At 38.7% G+C, this 17489-nt stretch overlaps 1 protein-coding gene across 3 annotated transcripts in view; it reads right to left on the reverse strand.

Annotated features, from left to right (window-relative positions):
* Positions 1–17489, reverse strand: part of Dis3l2 (DIS3 like 3'-5' exoribonuclease 2) — a 330069-nt gene that overhangs the window by 150852 nt on the left and 161728 nt on the right. For all 3 annotated transcript variants that reach the window (XM_040753119.1, XM_040753118.1, XM_040753120.1), the window contains one exon: positions 9541–9714. In XM_040753119.1, coding sequence (XP_040609053.1) covers positions 9541–9714 — 174 coding nt within the window. The remainder of the gene's footprint in view (positions 1–9540; positions 9715–17489) is intronic.

Below are 17489 nucleotides of genomic sequence, written 5' to 3' on the forward strand. Positions count from 1 at the left end.
CTAAGGTGGCAAGTAACTGGGGAAGACACTTCTACACAACATGCACACGCATGCACATGTACCTACACGCACATCAACACACACCACATACACTGAGATTGTCATACATTGCTGATAGAATTGCAAAAGTGGTGCAACCATGTGGAAAACAGTTTGACAGTTACTGAAAAATTTAAATACAAATTGACCACATGACCCAGCAATTCTACAGCTAGTAATACCTAAGAGTACTGGATAAATACACCCACAGGAAAACCCTTATCTAAATACTCACAGCAGCATGTTTTGTACTAGTAAAGAAGGAGAATCAACTCAACGTTTCACTAACTGATGAGCAATATGTGGCATACTGCTACAATGCAGTACTATTCAGCATGGAGAGAGATGAAGTTCTGGTCAATGCTATGAAACAGATGATACTTAATGGAGATTTCCCCTGGGTATGATGGAAATGCTATGGAATTAGACAATAGTAACAGGTCCATGACTTGGTGATTATGAAAGACACCATGAATCAGCAATCTAAAAGGGTCAATTTCTTGTATTTGAAGAATAATTTCATTATGAAAAGCAAAGGGACTTTATAACCCTTAAAATCAGCTCTCTATACTCTCATTTGTTCCAAACCCTAAACACCTTACATGACATTATTTTTTATATCATTGTAATTTCTAAATTTTATTTAGAATGTGTACAAATTAGCTATTTTAACCACAATATTCATATTTCTATACTTTCTTCTTTACCAGTAGGCATTTTTTTCATCTGGCTCAGGACAAAATCCATTCGTCTTTCACTAGTTTTTCTTTTCTAAGAGTAGTGCTATTTATCATATGTTCCATGAGCTGGCAAACTATTAAAGAAAATATAAACTTACAACTGAGAGTGTTCAGTTATAGACCCTGTTGAGTGTGCCCTAATCCCTGTTACTGTCTATGAGTTTCCTGTCAGTTCACCAACAGTGAGCTAAGACTGATATGAAAAGAGTAATATTTTAGTAGTTTCAAGTGACACTGACAGCTTCGTCCAGGTGCCCAACAATCTCATCTAGTTTCCCTCTTGTTAAGGAAGGATGTCATGAGATCCTGTTGGCAACGAAATAACTGAGCTTTAAAGCACAGCCCTTGCCTTGGTGAGGAGAGAGGGTGTACAGCCAGTATTTATTTACTTTCCAGGTAAAGGTGGCAGATAGTCACCATTTTCTCTCAAATCCCAGAATAAGATGTCTCTGACTAATTCAGCAACACATTTCAAACACAAAGTTATACACTGAGATCCACAAGTGAACACAATTCGAGACCCAGCTCTCCCAGGGCCCTGGCTGAGGGTTAGGCACTGCTGCATGAATAATTCAACAAGAGGCAGACATGGTGGAACTGGAAGCTATGTAACAACTCACACCACAGTTAGCTTCCGCCTATCATTTTTAATTTTAGGACAGCATGAGCTGATAATGTGAAGGCAGAAGAGCTGGTATCAGCAGTATGACTGCATGTGGCTGTGAAGAAGCATAAATAACAAAGACTGTGGAAGTGACAGAGTGTCGTAAGGTTCAAAGAACACATGGACTCTTAAAGCCAATAGAAAGTCTTTATTTGCCCACCAACAGGCTACACAGGGAACTTGCCCAAATTGTGTAGCCACAAGCCTTCCTGTTCTTGGCTTTTTATGCACAAAAACCATATCCTGGTTGACTCACTTCAATTAGCAAGAACAATTAGCAAATAAGCAGAGCTACAGAAGCCAAAAAGCAAGGCTAGTCCATTTGGGGACTTTCCCAGAACTATGGACTAAGATGGATAGGCTTTCGTTCTCATTTTGGTGCTGTAGTCTACATCCTGGGCTCTTAGGTCAGAATGGTGCCTTAATGACTTTGTTGTGCTAAGGTCTGGGGGCCTATTACAAGAGGAGCCAAGATTTCAGATGGTAGACAGTGGTTGTGGGACACTGCAGGTTCAAGTCACTAGAAGGGAGCTACCATACCTTGGAGGTCACGTGTCCTGATGTCCAAGGCATAAGAACTGAGACATTAGCCACCCCTGGAAAGGCCAAGGGTTCTAATACCTAAGGGTTGACTGCTGTGATGTTATCTGGCACTAACCGCTGCTGGAGCTAGCTATTGCTTCTATCTGAGGATTTTACTAGCCACCAAGTGCTGGGCTGCTAGCATAGGAGCCCAGAATTGTAAGCCTCTACTCTAGATAATTAGAACTACAAGTCGTCTTCTAAGGTCTCAAGCCTGTAGTCCTGAGTTCTCAGGTCTTGGAACTATAAGCCCGAGTCTGTCAGCTCAGCCCATAAACCTTCAGCACTCAAGGGCCCACAACTATGAACACTAGACAAACCACTCCTCACCTACTCAAGAATTCCATTTGAGCAGAACCAAAGAACACTAGCCAGACAAAGGGTAACAGAAAGGTCTGAATTGTGTAGTTCAGCACTTTAGAAGTATACTCAATGAAACACCAATTCCCTCAGGAGAAAGGGGTCAGAGGAATTTATTAACCCATTGTTTTCCAAAGGCACTTGCTATCAAACACTCTTCCTTCATGATTCCCTACTGAAACCCCAGGGAACACAGGCATGACCCATGGAACCCTCTTCCTCTATAACCCCTACTGAAACTTCAAGGAATGCAGACATGACCCTTGGAACCCTCTGAAACCTCAAGTAACAACTTACCCACAACAGCACCTTTTGGAAAATTCTAATCTGGTCAGAAAAATCCATGTTACGAAAGATGACAACGATTACACTATTCATTCTTTCCCAGGATTAACTGATGTGCTCAGTCACCTGGAGGACCTCTGGGAGAAAGGTGTGACTGACTTCTAGTGTTCTTCTATACTGCCACCCTGCTTTCCCCAAGGACCCTTTCTCTAAATGGCAATTTAATCATTAGTCATTTAATGTTAGTTATGTTTGAAAGCTTTCCCACAAGAGGCTTGACCTAAAAGAGGTTAGTATTATATGACTCTCCTTTCAAATTGCTATTTCAAGGTTGGTTTTACCTGGAGTAAGAAGAAATTTCTTTGGGAACTCTCCACTTTGAAGGTATTTCAATATTTCTTACCAACACCCTTTCTGTGCTCAGTATTTTTAGCTCATTGTTTTCTATTTTGGCAGCTGAGAAGCTGCAGTTTGTAATTTTACCTCCAGCTTCATATTTCTTCTTAAAAGCGAATACAATGTCCTGTTTATAATAATAAAATCACTAGTTGGCAGAACGACATTAAATGGAAAAAAAGAGAGAGAGAGAAAGCACTTGGAAAATTTAGAGCAAGCAATTTTAAGTGCCAAGTTTCACATTTGTAATGGTCCAGTGGAGGTCACTGGGCTTCCTTTTTATTGAGGGAATAGTAAAGAAATAGGTACCACAAGCTCTCTTGTAAAAAGCTATAGAAACCATCCCTGCTTCAATGACTCTCATGGCATTACCAAAAGGGGATGTGATTCAAATGTCTACAATAACACTAGCTATTGAAAAAACATAAAAATCAGGTAAACATGGTATTTTCCCCTCCAATGTATTTAGGTTTTCATTTTCTACTTGAATTGAACTTTTAAGCTTCAGTTTCCTATTCTACTTTAGTAACAAAGGAAACAAAACAATATGAATGAAAATGAGGGAAAAAATGCAACCAGTCTTGGAAATAACCCTAGGGTTTCTCGGGCTTCAGATACAACCAACTTTAAGCAGTTCACTCAGACACAGTATTTTCCTAGTCCCCAAACATTTGCAGAATTGGTGTTGTTTAACCTCAAGTGCCCTGCTAGAAAGAACTACAAGTCTAGGCCATGCAAGTGGGGATTCTCCAGAGAAGGGAGCCAAATGTCTAAAAGAATGGTGAGTCCAATCAGAAGGGCCAGATCACCCCTGAGAGTTCACACCAGCTTACTTCTTAAAAACTGCTAACCAACCATTTTTCTTTTCAAAATAAACACTATTTCTCTCAACTTCAGTTTGCAAAATATTACCCCAATTCCACTGGACTAAAAAACTGGAATTTTACTGACATAATTGGATTATGAGGTTTAAAGATTGATGGAACTTTTCTGTTCCAAATATAATTGTTAAATACCAAACCTAAACGGGTATGTAGAAGCTCTTACGTAGCTACAGCCAGAGGAACACTGCAGGCTCCAAGGCAGGGTGACCTGGGAAGAAGGGAGCAAGAAGAAACAGATGGCTTCCAAGTCTCGTTAGAGGATCTCACAGTCTGATGGTACATAGCCTTTCTGTAGCCAACACTTGTTACTAAAATGGAGACAACTTCAATCACTCCAGTTACTAAGTATTGCCTTGATTCTAGCTCTCAGTTCACCCAACCAGTGACCTTAGCTTCATCAGTGTGTTCATACCCATATTACATACAGCACCTGCTACTCACTGCTGTACTTTATTTCAATATGACAATATGAACTCTAAAGATAAAGTGCCACACCTCAGTTGTCTTTGCATTTTCAGTGGCTAGTTCAATGCTTGGCATATGTGTGCACACACACACGTTACATACATATAAAACATTTATAGCCGGGTGGTGGTGGTGCACACCTTTAATCCCAACAATCAGGAGGCAGAGGCAGGCAGATCTCTGTGAGTTCAAGACCAGCCTGGTCTACAAGAGCTAATTCCAGGACAGCCTCCAAAGCCACAGGAAACCCTTTCTCGAAAACAAAACAAAAACATATATAAATGTTTCAGCAGAAGAGGGGGAAAAGTTTAAAAAGACACAGGAGAGTGGCTTTGGGATTTTGAAGAATATCTATTAATTTATTCAATGTAAGGCACTTTACAGAATGCTCTAGGACTCAATTTGAGTTCTTTGGTCAAATCCAGGAAAATTAATGCTGTTTTTAAAATGTCTTTGAAGATATGGGAATCCCAGGGAAGAATGCATCACACTACTACAAATACTTATCCTAACTACTACTTCTCTCCATTAAGTTTATCAAATGATTTAAATACTTCAAGTATTCGACTATTGATTCATATATTTCATTCATGTCCTTTGACATGAGACTGAGGGAGAAATCTCATAGGGGCATAAACCCATAAGTATTTCTATTTGTTACCATATTTCCAGTGTCTAGGGATAGCATATAACAAATAATTGTTATTTAATAAACTATCGTATCAGTCAAAGAAAAGAAGCTAATCAGACCCAAACACATCAGCAGAGTAATAGATCTTACTTTAATTACATTTTATTACAAAAAATTAGAAATTCACCAAGACTACATAAATACAAGAATTAACCCCAGTGCCCTTACTACATGTGTGGGTCAGTATAAGTGTCATATGCAGATAAAAGAGTCAACATTCCATAAAAAAATTCACAACATGGGCTCTCTCATTCACAACACAGTCTCTCAACTGCGACTTACAGGTATTTGCCATGTCTGCTTACATGGACTTACAGATCTCATTTAGTTTTAGCTAAATTGATCTTTATAACACAGATGCATTATTAAAATATTACTGGAAATATGCAGAAGCTTAAGATAACAGTAACAGTGCTCCTCAAAACAATAACACCAAGTACATAGCAAAACTGGCACTTCTTGTGGAAGCTCCTCATGCCTGACTGTAACAATGGCTGCCAAAACCTTTGAGGTACTTAGAAAAAGTAAACACAATGATTGTCCCTTCAAGGAGAAGACAGAACTTTAACATTAAGGAAAATGGGTTATTGAATTTGAAAACAAGATGCTGTTTATATTTAGAAGAACATTAAAGTTTTTGGTTTTTTGTTGATGTTGTTTTGGTTTGGTTTTGCAGTGCCAGGATCAAACCCAGAGATTTCCACATCTAGATTTTTTTAACAGTGGTGCTTGTTTGAAGTCTAAAATTATGTCTACATACAAACTACTAAATTATTGCATGTACACACCCAAAATACATACCAGAACTTTACATCTAGTTTTTACGATGTCACTGAAACAGTTTGCTTAGAATTATGAGGCTTTTAAAAAATTTCTAACACTGGGTATGATGTGCATGCCTGTGACCCTAGCATTGGAACACTGGGTATGACAGTGCATGTCTGTAACAACTAGCATTGGGAGGCTGCAGCAGGAGGACTGGAGTTTAAGGCCCGTTTAAGTGACAAGAGTGAGATCATGTCTCAAAAAGCAAAGCAACAAACCCAAAAACTAATAATGCAGCACTTTTCAACCAGGCCACAAGAACTAACACAGGAAAAACAAAGTTTATTACCTGTGTTTTCAATAAACTTGGATAGAACTGTTGAATAGAACCTAAAAAAGGAGTATTATGGTTTAGTAAACACAGCTCATGTCTTTAAAAGGTACTTTTACTTTCTTCTAAACAAAAATAAGGATAGATGCATCTACCTATCTACCTATCTATCTAATCTACCCATCTATCCATTCATCCATCCATCCATTCATCCATCCATAGATCCATTTATTTTTTTATAGTGATCATTAAAATAAAGTGCCAAAATATACAGAACTAGGTCACCCATGGTGGCACATGCTTTTAGTTTCAACACTTGGGAGACAGTGGCAGGTGAATTTCTGTGAGTTTTTTGTGAACATAACATGTTCCAGGCCAGTCACAGTTACATATTGAGACACTGTCTAAACAAACAAAATATACAGGACTTACAATCAGATATTTAAATTTCCATACTATAGGTTATTAAAACAAAGTTTAAAAAAATCAATAGCACCCAGTTGAACTGCTTTCACCCAAAGTAAAATTATCAATATGAAGAAACAGGGTTTTTAATACCTATAATAAATATATTAAAATATTTAAAATTCATTTCATTTTTATTTTTTCTACTTTTGTTTAGGTTTATAATATAAACAACAGATTAGTAATATATTAAATTTTTATAATTTTTAAAAGGCATGCTTTTAAATTATCTAATGATAACAACAGCCAATAAATTATTTTTGATGCTAAAAAAAAAGGCATGCATTAGTGGGAATGCATGTTCACCAATGGGTAAAGATGACTATTTTAGATATCAAGAAGCCATTTAAAATTTTAAATATAAAAGAATAAATGAATCTGATGTGAAGTGTAGAAACATAATATTGGGGTGAAAACATTGGAAAGTTAAAGGGATTTTTAAACATTTGTTACTACATTAATAGCAGAGAGCATCCACAAAGGTCCTCTACTTCCAGGGTCCTTCTCAGGACTCACAGTGAGACTTAACGGAAGCTTTCTGCAGATCGAGGTCTATTCTGTAACTCAGCCCAGAAGGCAACAGGGGCCAAACCAATAGCAAGATGGAGCCACAAAAGGATAACTTGAAGCAGCTCTGGGCCTGTGACCACTGAAATGTTTAGTATTTTTCTGCAGACCATGATCATGTCAGAAAAAAAAATGAATATATCTATCTATATTCTGACATTTGTATTTATGATTTCTTGAAGTTATTTTAAAGATTTTAGCAATGGCATAGTATGTTAGTGAATAGTAGAATATTGCTTGCCTGCCTTTTTATTACTCCCCTGAACCGATTTCCCATGTTAGTCATCTATGTAGCCAGTTCGATTTACTTCCTTCTATATCATTTTCTATACATATATACTTTAAATGTGCATGTGCATATGTGTATATACACATACATGTGATTGTGTTTGTGTGTGTGTGTGTGTGCACGTGCACTTATATAGCTGTGGATCACTGACTTCACAAAAATAAGGATCATATTCATATTGACCTGCAGTGTGCTTCTTTCACTTAACAATATTTGACGTTCTTCTCTCCAGGACAGATCATATGGATCCAGTGCCCCTTTTTTGAAGAGCTGGAGGTCATGTTACCATATGGATTTAGGTTGTTAAGTCATTCCATCACTGATGGACTTAGCAGTGTCTCCTGTTTTCCTTTACAATAAAACAATGAAAAATCTCTGCTCATATATCTTTGAACACTTCTCTCAGTGGGATACATTTCTATAAATAGAGTTTTGTGGTAAAGGGCACACTTGAAATTGAATTGGCACTAAATTATACTTCAAATAATAATAATTATTATTAGAATTTAATCATTCCTTATTACTTTTTCCTGTTTCTTTTGTTTTAGCCTTTTTCTCATGTTTTTTATTCTTTGACAATTTCATACATAAATATAATATATCTTCATCATATATAAGACCCAAGGTCTTTGTTTTTTGAGATAGGATCTTATTGTGCAGCCTATACTGATCTAGAACTCACCAAGGCACAGCATGAATCTCCCGCCTCATTTTCACAAATGCTGAGATTACAATGTTGTACTACTACATTTGGCTTCATTAAAGTTTTTTACATAGTCCTAATTCAAAAGATCGCAGTAAAACTCTCAATTGTACATGACACAACAAAAATTCCAAAAGGTTCAGGGTCAACACCTCAGAGGAGATAATACCCTATGTACCAGCAAGAACACAGGTGTGCAGTTTTAGTAACATCCAGGACCACATTTGGGCCAAATCAGTTCAACTACAACATCTATTTCCATTAGGAAAGGACTATTATCTAATTTTCCACACATACTCTCAGCAATAAAAGCAAAAAAAAAAAAAAGACAGTAAGTTCTAAAAAGATACAATGTATGAGAAGGCAAAAAAGTATCCTCAGACTTGCTAGAGCACTGAACACTTGGAGCTGAAGGCACCATAAGTTCAGCTACAGAGCAAGCAAGCGTGGTGGAAAGACTCTGACACGGGATAACCTTAGCAAAAACCTTCCACAGCCTCCGTGGTGGGTTGTATGAAAACTGTTGGTTCTAAGTATCTCCATGTGGCATCCAGAATGAATGCCAGTACTGAAACCAAATTCTGAAGAGAAATATCAGAAAAGAACTAACATCCCACAATGAAGAAACATCTTCAAAGAAGATGTTGTTATAAAAATACCACAAAAGTACTTTCCAATAAATTCCAGACCTAAAAGTAAAGCTTTAAAATGAGACTCCAAGCACAAGGTCCTGAATCTTCTGCTATGTGCCTAGAGAGGCCCATTTAGAGGAAGCACTTCTAAGCAGATAACATTGCCTTTTTTTAAAAGAAGACTTTGGGGGTCCAGCAAGAAGAGAATAGGAAAAGGCACCTGCATCTTTTGAAATTAGAATGGTCTAGAACCATTGTAGAAGCAAACTTCTGCCAAAGGTCAGAGAGTCAATATTTTTAGGCCACACTAGTGCTGCAATTACTATGAAGTTGTCATGCAGAATGGCTGATCGATAATAAGCAAAGCATACACAGTTGTGCTCTACTGCAACCTGACTGAACATGGAATTGAGAATCTCCTATCATTTTAGGAAAATTACTACCTATTCCTAACTATTAACTATTACTGTAAGTTTTCAAATCATTAAAAAGTTTGAAATCCATCTTCAGTTAATGAACTCAAGCAGTGGGCTGGACTCAGATGGTAATCCATAACTTGCTGACCTCTGGCACAGAAGCACCAGATTTGCAACTGAATACAAATGAAAGAAGGAAACACCTCAGCCCAGCCCCTAGAGGCACAGAGCAGGAACAGCTGTTCCTAGGTGTTCCACATGATTACCTTAGGTCCCTTCTCTTGCCCAACTCATCAGGTGGAATTGTCCAGGGCAGGCTTTGAGGGAGACATTCAAGAACTTCTGAAGAGAAATCAGAGAAGTCCACACCATATTCTGTCAGGATCCCTTCTGTTTCAGGCTCGATTTCACCAGCCTGTCCAAGACTCTTAGCCAGTTGCCTGTGGATAGAGCAGACAGCAGGCAATTGTATTAGTGAACAAATGAGATATAGGCCCTGGTCTCTTCTCTAAAATGAGTTATTAAGAAAGTCCTTATGAAGTCCATGACTATAGTAGAATTGCACCTTCCAGAACAAATTCTGACCAGAGGAAATGGGGAAGAAGGCAGAACTTCTTGGAATTCTGCTATTTTCCTCATGGAGAAGTCAAAATTAGTTCCCATACACCTTTGACAGTCTTTTTTTTTTTTTCTTTTGGACAGTCTTATTATATAACCCAGGCTGTCCTCCAACTGGGAATTCTCCTGCTTCAGCCTCCCAAATGCTAGGATTACAGGCACATGCCACCACACCCTGCTTCAACATTGATGTTGTGAAATCACTGCAGGGATGCTTTTGGCAAGTTCCTTTAGAAAAGTTTGGCCAACTTAGCTTGCTGCTAAATCATGATAATTAGAGGAAAGGAGGAAGTAGCTCAGTGCAGCCCTTAGAAATATTAGGGGAGAAGACAGAGTTCAAATTATGAGTTTCAGATGCTTCTAAATACCTTAGGTCATACTCACTAAGTTAGAGTTGGAGTCCATACTTGTTTTGCAATTCTATTAAAATTCACCTTTAAAATGTGAAAGTAGTTTATCCAAATACAAAAGTTACGAAAAAAATTAAGCAAGCTATAGTTTACACTTTAGGATTGGCCTTTTAAAAACAAGATGGTGCTTGGCATGGTGGTACACAGAGAAGTAGATCAATGTGAGTTCTAGCACAGCATGGTTTATATAGCAAGTTCCAGACCAGCCAGGACTACATGGTGAGACTCTGTCTCAAAAGAAAAAACAAAACCAACAAAACCCAAGATGGCATACACTAGGACAGTCCTAACATTATGACTTGAGTTCTATTGTTTAAAACATGTGTCTTGTATATTAAAATGGATAAATTCAGAGCTAATAACCAGAAATGAGAAAAAGCATGTAATGTTTGTCTTTCTGGTCTGGCTTACTTCACTCGGTATAATATATTCTATTTCTATCCGTTCACTTGCAAATTTCATTTTTCTTTAAAGTTGAGTGGAATCCCATTGTGTATATACTCCACATTTTCATTATCCATTCATCAACTGAAGGACATTTACAACTTGAGCCTTGTCTCCATTTTCTAGCTACTACAGACAGTGGCAGTGAACATGACTGAGCTAGTATCTGTAGAGTGGGATGTTGAGTCCTTTGGGCACATGCCAAGGAGTGGAATTAGCTTGGTTATACGGTGTATCTACTTCTAGCTTTTTGAGAATTCTCCACTCTGGTTTCCATGGTGGCTTCATTGGTTTGTAGTCTACCAACAGTGAATAAGGGTGTTACCACAGCTAGTTAAATTCAGTCACAATTGACCAGGGTGTGCCTAGTCCCTGTTGATACATCTGCAACATAGCTCCTGCACATAAGGCTCAGGAAACATCATGAGAAAAGAGGCTAGGGAGATTGTAAGAGTCAGAGTCAACAGGAAGTCTGCTGTGAGATTTGCCTTCTAGCTCTGACAAGGAAGCTGCATTCACGAAGTTTCAACATTACTACCTACAGAAGACCTAAGTAATTCCAACAACCATTGGCATCCCAACAAAAATGAGTTACCCCACTCTTATGTAGCCCTACCCCTAGATGAAGGAGCTACAAGCAATTAACAACTGCTGATAGAAGGCAAATTAGTCTCCCCCAGGGATGAGCCCCGACTGGCTATCCAGTACAAACTGTTCAGCCCTAGAAACATACACATGCAGGTAACACTGAATGAACTCAGCAGGTTGTATTTAAATATTTATTTGTTTATATGTACATTTAACAACAATGGTTAAAGAAGAGGAGGCCCCAGATATTTGGGGGGGAGTTGGGGGCATGGAAGGAGCAGGAGGAGGAAGAAGAAGAGATAATAAAAGTATATTTTAATTAAATAAAAATAAAATGGATAGTTCTCTACTCCTGTAAGAATTCTCATCCACAGAAGACAGATCAGGCACCAGAGTGACCTCGAGTGATCTAAAGGGATAACACCAATTGGCAAGCTAAGCAATAGTGGTGAGACCACCTCGAATGCCCATTCCTAATAATGAACTTGATGTCTATAACCATCCGGGAGCCTTCATCCTGTGACCTGATGGAAGCAGAGGCAAACACACAATTAATCACTGAACTGAACCCAAGGAACCCAGTGACAGAGAGAGAGGAGTGATGAGCAAATTGGCAAAGATTGGGCTGGCAAAACCAGCAGAGACAGCTGATCTGAACAGGGGAGAGCTCTTGGACCCCAGACCGACAGCTGGGAGGCCAGCATGGGACTGATCTGGACCCCCCAAATGTGAGTGTCAGCGAGAAGGCCTGGGCAACCTATGGGGCCCTGAGTTGTGGATCAGTGTCTATCCCTGGAATACAAACAGTCATCGTGTGCCTATAGCACAAAGAGGGATGCTCTCTCAGCCTGGACTCTTAGGGGAGTGCCTGGACCCTACCCAGAGTAAAGTGACAGACTCTAGACATCCCCTATGTGGAAGGATTTGGCAATAGGGTGGGAGGGTAGGGGGGAAGGGGAGTGCGGGAGGAGGGGAGGGAGAGGGAACTGGGATTGACGTGTAAAACAAGCTATTTAAAATTAAAATAAAAAATGAAAAATAAAAGAAATCTCATCCACATACAGATTTCAAGTGTGAACTTAGTGTCAAATCCAGACACAGATCAGAAACATGATATCATTCTTAAGGAGCTGTCTTTGTAAAAGGTCCTAGGGAAACCAAAAATAGCTACCTTCTCTGTAACATATGCCTATTTATCCACTTAGATGACCAGAGAATCCACCTTTAGCTCCTCCTACAGGGAGCCTCGATCTAGCATCAGGGCCTTTACCAGAATCATTCAATCTCTATGAAAAAGATCTTGCTTCCTATTGAAGCGTCGATGCCAGGCTGCCAGAGTGCTTAGGTGCACAGTAGTAAATGGGGATCAAGGTTCTGCCTGCCACACTGGCAGACTTTTTAGCAAATTCTGACCTTCCACCTGATTACTAGACTACAGAAGTTTTGCAGCAGCGCTAGTCCCACTTCTCACATAGAAGCCATCAAAGAGCAGCTCCACAGTCCACATACAGCTGCTCACCAGCCCATATCCTCTAGGGACACTGTGTAGCACCCACAGCCAAGACTCTAACCCATGGAAACTATAAGCCTAATTAAATGCTTGCTTTTATTTTTTTTAAATAAGTTGCCTTATTTATGGTGCTTTGTCACAGTGATAGAAGCTTTAACTAAAGGCAATTAGAATCCAGGTAAGTAACAGGAAAAAGAAAAATACAGAAACAAGAGCTAGTGGGCAGAAAAGAAGCAAACTGTGAAGGAAGAGTGAAACAGATGAGATCCTGGTTAGAGTCAAGAAAAACAGTGAGTCAAAGACACGAATTCTAAGTATTAGAGTGAGAGTAGGGACATCGTTAACATCCTACACACATGAAAAGGATAAGGCAGTGACTAATGATTTTTATCCAATAAATCTAAAATCTTGCATGAAATAGGCAAATTCCTTGAAATACAAACTGCCCAGGATTCTTCAACAATAAATCAATATCTGTATCCCTGTATCTATTAAAGAAATTAAGCTACTATTTTAAAATCTTCTCACAAAGAAAACTCAAAGTCCAGATGCTTTTCTAGATAGCTTCTATAAAAGACTTAAAACAGAATTCAGCTGTGGTGTTATATTTAAAAAGTATAACCAATTAATTTAAAATTTATCCATCATAAGAAAATTGATCACTATAATTTACCATATTAACAATCACAGAGCTCATACAACCATCTCAATGTAATAGGAGAAAGAAGCAAGAACTAATGGACAGAATAAACAGAATTTGAGAGAATTTTCACATTCATGCATAATAAAAGCACATCATCAATGGATAGAAACTTCTTTTATTTGATTAAAACCTTCCAAGAAAATCCTAGGGCTGGGCCTCAGGAGATGGCTCAACCAGTAGAATGCTTGCTGCATAGGAATTATGACCTCAGTTTGGAACCTAACACCTATGTTTTTAAAAAAAGCCAGCTCTGAGTATATACCAGCACTGGAAAGGCAAAGACAGGAGGATCCCTGGAGCCTTTTGGACAGCTAGTCTTGTCAAATCATGGAACTCCAGGTTCTGTGAGACTCTACCTCAAAAATAAGGTGGGAAGAAATAGAAGACACCCAAATATCAGGTTTCTACATGTGCATATGCATATGTGCACATACACACATACCCTCCCTCATCCTAGACTAATAACAAATTTAATGGTGAAAGTCTAAATGTTTTCCCATAGATCAGGAATAAGACAAGAATGTTTTTTCTCAACCCTATTCAACATTGTTTGAGGGTGACTAGTGAATGCCATAAAGTGAAAGGTAAACAAGGCATAACATTAAAATGGGGAGACTTCACGGTGCATATAGCAGGATAAAGTTAAGTATAATTCCCATGACAGAAATAACCAGGTCCTACTACATGTTTCCTGGAAAGCCTCTGTGTATGAAAACAGAATTCAGTATACAATATTCAAACTCTCAACCCAAGATTCCTAATGCAAAGACAGTGCCCCAAAGACAAGAGAAGCTCTCAGTATTCATTCATGGCAGTGAAAATACTTTTAGTGGTTGTAGAGGTAGAGGTAGCAGAAAGGACTGTGTCAATGGTGTCTTACAAGAGAAGAGGTGGGATTGTGGACCACTAATTCTTATAAAAGACGAAGATAAGGCTTCTTGGCTCCGCAGAATTACCTTTGTACTACTCTCAGGTGAATAAGCCTTCACTGTTTCTGAAATCCCTTCATTACCCTTCCGCTAAATTCCTTTTCCAATCAGAATCCCATTCTCTTGCTTGCAACTAAGAACCCAGACATTTAAAAACATGGGTCCCAATAATTTCCAAAATGCTAAGAAATCTGTTAAAGTAACTAACATTTGTCTGTGCTTACCAGAATGAAGTTCCCATTAGAGGACATAGGAATCCAACACTGAGGTAGAGTAAAGAGACAGAACAATGTTACTCAGGTTAAAAGGAACTTTATTTTAGTGATTAAATGTAACAATTAATCAGTAAAAATTAGCCAGTATTTTTAAAATTAATGGGATCTGAGTTATTCCCTAGTCATCTAGCCTACTCATTATTCCTACAGGCTCCTGGGGGTTTGTTTCTACATTTCTCTCCTAATGTCAATGTCATTTTTAAAATTTATTTTATGTGTATGGGTGTTTTGCCTGCATAAATGTCTGTGTACTGCCTATGTGTCTGGTGCCCACAGAAATCAGAAGAGGACTTTGGATCCCCTGGAACTAGAGTTGTCATGGTTGTGAACAGCCATGTGGGTGCGGAGAATCAAACCCGAGTCCTCTGGCAGAGCAGTTAGTGCTCTTGACAACCGAGCATCTCTCCAGCTCTCTGTTTGTGTTCTTGATTACAAGCACAAGAAACTAACTTTGGTTGGAAAAGATTTACTGGAAAGATATACAGGGATTCACAAAAACAGGCCTGGAGAAACAGAGTAGATAGACATAGAAGGGTAAGCCCAATCTCTGGATTTGTGACTCCAGGCTACAAATAGAATAATACAAAGGCTCCCATTGAAGGGGGTCTTGAACTTCTTACAGAAAAAAAAAAAGTTGTTAAATCACATCACTGAATTTAGGGTTTTACTAAGTCTCTTAGGTGAAAAGTAGGGGCACTTTTGAGAAAGAGTAAGTTAGAAACCACAGTCACAGACAATATATGCAGAAAGAGGAAGAAGGAGCTCGTTATCTTCACTGCAGAGCTCCCAGTGAGCCTCTATACTTGCATTCACGGTAAGTGGAGGATGATAGCATCCATCCCTTTGAAGGTGTGGTCTCTGAAAGGCAGTGTAGCAGTACTTTCTAATGTATCTGTAGTTTACTTTGATTGAGGAAAGAAGACCTAATAGACAGTACCTATAAATTTAACCAGACAGAGGTACCTGGAAGGACTGGTAACATGGCATCAAGGCAAGAGCTATGTAAATAAAAGGAGTCTATTGAAATGAGCCTGGCAGAGTGTGTTTATACTGTGTGGTGGTTAGTCATCATAGTCATCAAGGAAACACATATATAGGTTATTCTGAGAAATGTTACACTAAGGGGGAAGGACCTACCCTGAATGTGGATAATATCATCCCACGCCATAGGGACCTGGACTTAATAAAAAAGAGAAAATGAGCTGAACACCAGCATTTGTCTTTCTGTTTCTGACAGCAGATGCAATATGGCTAGCTGCCTCACACCATTACCATGATGAGCTGTATCCCCTTGAACTGTAAGCCAAAATAAACCCTTCCTTTCTTAAGCTGGTTCATGTGAATACTAAGTCCCAGCAATGAGAAAAGGAACTAATGCAGACTGCATGAAAGATCTCAGGGAAACACCTCATGTGAACAATTCAATGTGAAGGCTGCAGGGGCCTTCCAGAGAACGTCAGTGATCTCCTTCTCCAATCACTTCGGGTTTCCTCAGTGGGCTTAAGAACAAAGGACACCGAAGTGGAAATGAACTCCATAACAGTAACCTCTCATTATTGTTGACTGGGCTCCCATCCTTATAGAAGGCCACCAGTGTGCCAACAGTCAGCAGAGTCAGCTTATGACAAAGGATGGTGCCTGGAGGATATTTGACAGTGGATTGTGTCTCATGAGCTCTTCATGACAGAGAGGTCACTCCCCACTAATCTGGAAACTCTAAGTCTGGGTTTGTGACTGCCATCTTCATTTGCTCTATCTACTGAACTTATATAAATACCTCAATGCATACACTTTCAGAGTACTTTATAAGTTACTATGTGATCTGATATTATCTCATGCAACACTGACTTTTTGGAAGAAGCAAATTTTTGGACTTCACTGATTAGAAGGGTATAATAAGAAGAGGGGCCTCAGTAGACAGCAGTGTTATCCTGCCAGAGACAGTGGTGCTCTGGCTTAGGATTCTAGAACCAGTGCACAGGATCTGAGAACCCAGGATGCAAGGAAAGAGTATCAGGCCACTCTGTGTCACAGTGGAAACCTACTTGTGGCTGGGAATATAGTTTAGTGGTAGAACATTTGTGAACATGCACAAGGTCTTGAGTTTGGTGCCCAGTATTGGGAGCAAAAGCAACAACAACAACAACAACAAAAGATAATTACAAAAATGTTACTCTCATCCTCATGATGTTACTTTTACTTATTATGTTTTTTTAAGTCATATATGCATACATGATTTATGTATCTATATACAATCTAGGAACTACAAATAAGAGAAAACAATCTTTCAAGATTGGCTTAATACTATCTCCAGTGTGGTGCTCTTTTATATCCTTTATGACTATGACTAGGGATACAATAATTCCTTTTGTTTTTAAATGGGGAGCACAAAATCCCTGACTGATAAAAACGAGCATAAAGTATACTACTGACTTCTTTGTTTGCAATCCAAAGCAGCTGAGAAATGCCTCAGAAGTAAAAATGATTAGACTAATGCAAAAGGTTGCATAAATATGATGCTGAGGCATAAGACACTGCCTTTTCTTTCTTTCTTTCTTTCTTTTTTTTTTTGAGACAGGGTGTTACTCTGTAGCCTAGGTTGGCCTCAAACTCAAGATAGTATTTAAATTACAATAATTAACTATTTATTGGTCAGATCACTACATAATTCCTGGGAGAAGTACAAATAATGAGGTATAGCAGTTTGAGAGAATTATATTGACATGAAATGTGTTCTT

The sequence above is a fragment of the Mesocricetus auratus genome, unplaced genomic scaffold (assembly GCF_017639785.1).
Source record: "Mesocricetus auratus isolate SY011 unplaced genomic scaffold, BCM_Maur_2.0 Super-Scaffold_100010, whole genome shotgun sequence".
NCBI lineage: Eukaryota > Metazoa > Chordata > Mammalia > Rodentia > Cricetidae > Mesocricetus > Mesocricetus auratus.